General features: G+C 36.0%; 1 protein-coding gene across 1 annotated transcript; it reads right to left on the bottom strand.

The window, feature by feature from the left end:
- Positions 1–5,967: 5,967 nt before the first annotated feature.
- LOC128127684 (uncharacterized) lies at positions 5,968–6,390 on the bottom strand. Its single transcript, XM_052766349.1, has one exon. The coding sequence runs from the start codon at positions 6,388–6,390 to the stop codon at positions 5,968–5,970; it is 423 nt and encodes a 140-aa protein (XP_052622309.1).
- Positions 6,391–6,880: the final 490 nt, after the last annotated feature.

The raw sequence follows: 6,880 nt of genomic DNA, 5'->3' as shown, positions 1-6,880 counted from the left end.
AAGAGAAGGATAATGACAAATCCAAACTCATATGGCCTGAACTCAATCTGAATTTCTTGCCATATGGCAGCTCAAGGGCCTATCATTGCTTCCAAGTTGTTGTGCAACCAATCGAGAACTCTAAGAGCTCATATGCAAAGCCACCTTTAATTGGAATGGGCACAGAAATAGAAATATGTCAACATGATAGGTTATAAACCTCATGTCATGTGCTAGCGATAAAATTACAGGTTTTTATACTTGATTATCCATTCAGGATCTTTAAGACTCCCACTATCCTCTTGACACATAAGACGCACTTGCCAAATATTCAAGAGATAGTTTCGATTCTTTATCAAGACAAACACTTTACACAATTGGCCTTAGTTGGTCTTTGTTTTATCCAAAACATCACAACTTACCAATTTCAAATGTACAAGTGTAGGACACACTTTAGGTTAATGGCAGGAATTAAGAAACCTTCCTTTAAGATATGTCACTCAAGTTACAATCTTGGAGTATGACTCTAAGAATTCTTTTTGGAACGAGGTATGAATCATCTTCTTGATTTGACCACTTCAACAATTCATAGCTCCTCTTCTTAGTTATCAAATGGCACTTAGATGATGAATTGTGATAAGGTCTCTTAATCATTAAGATGATCATATAACATGATACTAAAGTACTCTCCCATCTTTTCAGATTTGAGAAACTTTTATCTTTCTGCCATAATTTGATTCTTCTTATTCGCTCTGCCATACATCGAACTTTTTTCCAATGTATCAGAATTACACTTCAACTGCTAAGTATAACCATATTTACTAAACTTTAGTAAATCACGACGAATAGTCTTATCGATCTTTTGTGGTGGACTTGATCAGTGCACAAGAATGTGTACTCGATCCCTTAGTCCTTCACTTGACTCACATATAAATGTGAACAAGGAACTAGTCTTAATTTTCCAAAGCTGAAAGTTCTCATTCATCATATTGTACAACTTGTATGATTCCAAGTTTCTACCCAACTGAAACTTAAGAGATGAGAATCTTTCCTTATTTGGTAAATTTAGACACTACCACAAATGAAAGAATCAAATTCATATTTCCACTCTTGCTATTAATGGAATCTTATAAGCAACAAAAATTTTCACAAATGCCATTGTACGGATACTTTAAAATAAATAAAATCAAAATTTTTCCTTTTATTTTAAAAACATTGCGGAAAAAACTATCCTTACAGTGCAAAAGCACATGAAAACTTTGTTGTTATCTATTCCTAAGCAATATATCATAACTCTTAAGGAGTAGCTCAAGAATCCGATCTTCAAACTATGCCGATAGAAATCCATCTACACGATCATATTCAACATATTCTTTCTTTAAGTTTCTTCACTTTTCTTTGATGCTTAAAACATCAACATGTGACCCAGTCACATCATGTATCAAGAATCTCAGAAGAGAAACTTAGCAGAGTTAGATAGTGGACTTTACCTGAAGTAGAGTCAAACTTATGGACTTTAACATCCTTAGGTAAAATTGGCAGCTTCGCAACTAATGCCCCTTCCTTTGGCAATATAAACATATGGACCCTTTGGTAATGGTATGCGGGACTATCACGGACTTAGCTTTTCTCTTTACCATTTGGTCAACCGAGTTGACTATGGCCGATCCCTTTCCATTGGGAAGAGAATGCTTTTTCTGGATTTCCAGTGTAATCATTGTCAATGTCCATAAAGTTTTAGGAAGTTGATCTTAGCAAATAGATAAGATCATTAAGGGTCTTGTCATAGTCTGTTTCATATGAGTCCCAAAGGAACTCACTATGTGACTTAGAAAGTAATCGAGCCACCAACTTTCTCACGACTTTGACACCCAACTCTCCCGACTTGTCAATATGTGACTTCATCTCCAAGATGTGATCACAACTAGACCTTGCCTTGCCAATAGGGCTTTATTGACCTTGAACTTGTGGGTTAGGGAGAATAATTGGAGGAGATGGAGGAAGTGTGAAGTTCCAAGGGATTTGGGAAGATCATAGATGTCTGAATTAGACATCTTTTGGGAGATATTCAAGATAGTTGATTTAAAATCCTTAATATAACACCCAATATGAAATATTAAGGCTAGGACCCTACAAACTATTTTATAACTTGGAAGAGGGATGCCGTAATCCAAGCTATAAAATATTTGAAGGTAGGTGAATGACGATTCACCAATTTCCACCAAGATAAACGAAATGTATTATTAGGTTTTAATTGGTTTTGAAACTCCTAGATACTTTTGAGATTCATTGAACTTTTCAATGACATGTTTCAATCTCGAGTGTGCCCTTTAGGTTTTGTGACTAGGATGCCGAGGATCACAAAAAAAGGTGTGAATAACCATGTAAATATACTTGGTACCCTTAATATTTACCCCTCAATCGATGTGCCGATTAACCGCACGCGCTCCACCGATACCATGATAAACATTAAGTTACCCTTTACCTACCTTGTTAAATCAAGCTAGTGTGCCGGTTAACCACACACGCTCCACTAACCTACTTAAGCAAAGTGGAAAGTGTAATTTCATGGGTTAGCACCACATTAATATTTTCCTAAGTAACTAAGATTGGGAATTTATAAGTGTGTAGTTACTTAGTATTTATCATTAATACTTTTAATGAAGGGAGAATTATAGTCCTTGTCCTACCCGTTTTGCTAACGACCCTCCACCGGTCAAGGAAGCGGTGAGTGAGAGTGGACACCCATTAAACTGCCATTTTATAGGCAGTAACCTTATAGCCCCCTTATAGACCGGCTTCGTGAATGAGGCCTACTAACGGTAAGACTAACTTGCTCTTATACATATATAAATATTATTAACTTATAATATTGTAAAGTATAAGGGTTGAATTTTAACTTTTTAAAATTCTAAGGGCTTAACTTGGAATTAAAGTATTCATAAGTGAAAACTTTTCAAATTCCAAAACTTTAGGGCAAGTTTTGAAAATATTCAAAACTAGTTAATTCCATAACTTATGAGTTTAAAGTAGTTTTAATTAAGAACTCTTCAAGTTCCATAACTTGAGGACAAGTTAAGGAAGACTTTAAACTATTAAAGAATGTAACTCTTCTTCTTTTGCAACTTATGGAACTAATTAAGGCTACACATTTTTATTATGTAATGAAGAGACTCTTGAACCTCCATAACTTGAGGACAAGTTATGGAGTCATAAAACCATTTAATGAGGACAAGACTCTTCATTTTGTAACCTTTGCCAACTTTTATGAGTTTTAAGAAACTTAAATGCGACCTTTCATGTAACTTGAGGACAATTTACACAAACACATTTTAGAATCAACTCTTAGATTAAAATGGATTGAAAACACATAATTAATTAACTTTTCCTATTAATCTAAGCAACTCATAAGAACAAAGATAATTCATATCAAACTTTTTCATGTAATTAGCATAACTTTTAAACTAATACAAAACATGAATCTATTGACAATTATCTTTGAAATTAGATTAGCATGAACATTACCACATCAAAAACAAGTTTATAAGGTCAACAACAGCTTAGGGTAATGTTCCTAGTCTAATTCCATCCAAAACAGTCGAATATATGTTGTCTGGGGTTCCAACTCGTCGAGTGCAAGAACAAACTCGGTGAGTTGGATGCATTTTGCCTTGGACTTGTCGAGTCCCTTTATGGACTCGGCGAGTCTGCTGTGCAGACAGCAAGAAAATTCGATTTTTCAGCTAAATTTGCAAGTTTAACAAGAAAACAAGCCTAGGCTCTGATACCACTGTTGGGTTATGAGCATTCTAACACTCCTAAGTGTACATTAAACCCTAAATACCTTGGATCTATGTTTTCTCTATTATACATGCAAATATGAATAGTCCAAGGTATTACCCTATCTAGCATACAATCTATGATACTTGGGTAATAAAACAAGTTAGAATACATACCTTGTTGATGTAGCTTGTCTTCATGAAGCTTGAGTGCCTAGTGCCCTAAGTGTGACACCTCAAATGGTTCACACAACACCATGAACACTTCGAATAACCTTGAGAATAAGGATACTTTGGTTCTCTCTAGTGAAATCGGCCTTGCCCTTTTATGTACACACACTAGTCCCCAATTTCACCAACCAAGGACGTCTTTATATAGTGTGGTGATTAGGGTTAAACCCATGACCCTTCATTTCATATGATCCATGGGTTAAACACTCCATGGACTATCCATGAAATCTTAGCCCAACCTAAATGAACTTGGCCCATCATACATATATGTATCTAAGAGTCCATATTTAATTAGTTCCTTGTTGATCACTTAGTTAATTATAAATTAATTCTTGATCAATACTAATTAAATAATATGATTATATATTAATATATTAGAGCTTAGAATATATTAATATAAATCACTAGTATCCTTTTTCCTCATCTTGTCATCCAATTGTCCCGATGCCATGCAACCCAAATGGAGCATGCCGGGTCAGGTCAAGTCTTACCAATTATAGTTATGGACTTAGACATTAATCGAACAGAGGATCCTTAAAGATGAGGATCCTAGATCATACAGGGGAAATCCCTCCTTAAAATAGCCTGTTTAGGTTATAGACTTTGACAAAATTCTTGTGTAACACCATAGGTTCAATAGATAACACGTTAATGTTATATACTGGTGAGGACCCTAACTTGTGATATAATTCATGGGAAAGATCCTTACTTATGATAACATGAAATGTTATGATTCTTATGTTATTTCAAGGGTAATATCCCAACTTTTGGATAACATAAAAATGTTATAAACCTTAAGTAATCGTTGGGGTAGGATCCCAATGTGTGATAACATGAAAATATTATAAACCTTAAGTAATCACTAGGGTAGGATCCCAACGTGTGATAACATGATAATGTTATAAACCTTGTGTGACTTCTGGGGTAAGATCCCAATTTTTTGATAACATGAAAATGCTATAAACCTTAAGGATCTTAACTTATGTTCAAAGATAAGAGGGTTGCCAAGCCACTAAATCGTGAAATGATCCCCTTATCCGTATTCCATAGTTAGATATTGTGCGTTCAAGCGAGGTGTATAAACCTTAGTTCGTGTGAAAGAGGTTATTAGCTCTTTAAACCTTAGAGGGGATTAAGTACCCTTAAGCGTAGGAGAGATGATCAGTCTCTAGCTTATGTATATGATAGTTTAAAGGTTACACCATTGATATAATGGAGTTTCTCGAGCGTTAAGATGATGAGATCTTTGTGTGTCAAGATCCTTATGTTTCAATCTCGAGGATCCATGTATTTTAGGATCCAGAGGATCCTTATATTTCAGGATCTTCAACCCCGAGGATCCTTTTGTTTTAGGATCATTACTTATGGAGATCCTTAGTTGTATGTTCTTCTGCATAGCAAACGTTAACTAGGGGTGGAAGTTAGTCTAGCTAACGCCCCTCTGATGCTTAAGTTAGTAATGTAATCGAGGAGAAAGCAAGTAATAATGAAAATTTCAAGGTAAGGAACATGTGTACCTTGGTTTTGTTGAGGATTAATCGACCCTACTTACATGTAGTATGCTTTAAGGTGTATAGCATTCCAGGATCTTGGCAGAACGTCTCTTTCGAGTGTTGCTAGCCAGTATGCTCATTTTCCTACTTCAGCATCTATGAGATACGGTCCTTCCCATTTAGGAGCTAATTTTCCTACACTGGGAACCTTGGTGTTTTGGAGTGTTTTCCTTAATACCAAGTCTCCTATTTGAAACGTTCTAACTTATATGTTCTTATTGTAAGCTTTGGTGATCCTTTGTTGATGAGCATCAATGCGTATTTTGGCAAGATCTCCAAGTTCATCAATAATGTCAGGATCCTGTGCTAGGATCCTGTCATTATTCTCTTGATCTTGCAGGAAGTATCTTGCCGCCAGGATCACTACTTCGGTGGGGATCACTGCTTCTGTCCCAAACACCAAATAGTAGGGGTTTGACATGTGGCTACTTTAGAAGTAGTCCTATCTGCCCATAAGACGAAAGGAAGCTCTTCTTCTCATCTTCCATCTTCTTGTCCAATCTTTTCTTTAAGTTGTTTACTATGATTTTATTGTTGGATTCTGTTTGACCATTAGCTTGGGGATGAATAGGAGTGGACGTTATTATTTTAATTCCCCAACTTGTGCAAAAGTCTCTTATCATTTTGCTTATGAATTGGGATCTACATATGATCTCAGCCGGGATCCCAAACCTGGTCAAGATATTATGTTTAATGAATGATACTGCCTCTTTGTCTCTTACCTGAACGAAGGCTTCAACTTCGATCCATTTGGAGAAATAATCAGTCATCACCAGCATGAAGACTTTTCCCCTGGAGCTATTGGTAACTTTCATACTATATCCATTCCCCATTTCATGAATGGCCATGGAGGGATAATAGGATGTAGAGGTTCTGTTGGTTGATGTAGGACATTGCTATATGTTTAACAAGCATCACATTTTTTTAATATGTAGAAAATAATCTCTCTTCATGGTCGGCCAATAGTATCATGTTCTTAATATCTTGGAGCATAAGGATTTTCCCCTAGTGTGATTGCCACAGTCTCCTTCATGTATATCTTTCAAGACTTCTGCGGCTTCAGGATCTTCCAAGCAACTAAGGTACGGACCTGCCATGGAGTTTTTTATAGAGTTTACCTTGGATTATAATGAATCTTGAGACTCTTGTTCTAAATGCTCTTTCGCTTTTTTCTTTTCTTAGCATCATGCCATTTTGGAGATACTCCATAATGGGTTAGGTCCATGATCATGGACTTTTTTGAGGATCATGTTCGTCGGGGTCCCTTTGAGGAGAGATCTGAGGGTCATGATCTTCAATAGTTGCTACGCTTGTTGGTTTTTCAGGATCATCAGATTT

Source organism: Lactuca sativa, chromosome 8 (genome assembly GCF_002870075.4).
Source record: "Lactuca sativa cultivar Salinas chromosome 8, Lsat_Salinas_v11, whole genome shotgun sequence".
NCBI classification, from domain to species: domain Eukaryota; kingdom Viridiplantae; phylum Streptophyta; class Magnoliopsida; order Asterales; family Asteraceae; genus Lactuca; species Lactuca sativa.
This window is presented reverse-complemented; position numbering and strand designations above follow the sequence as displayed.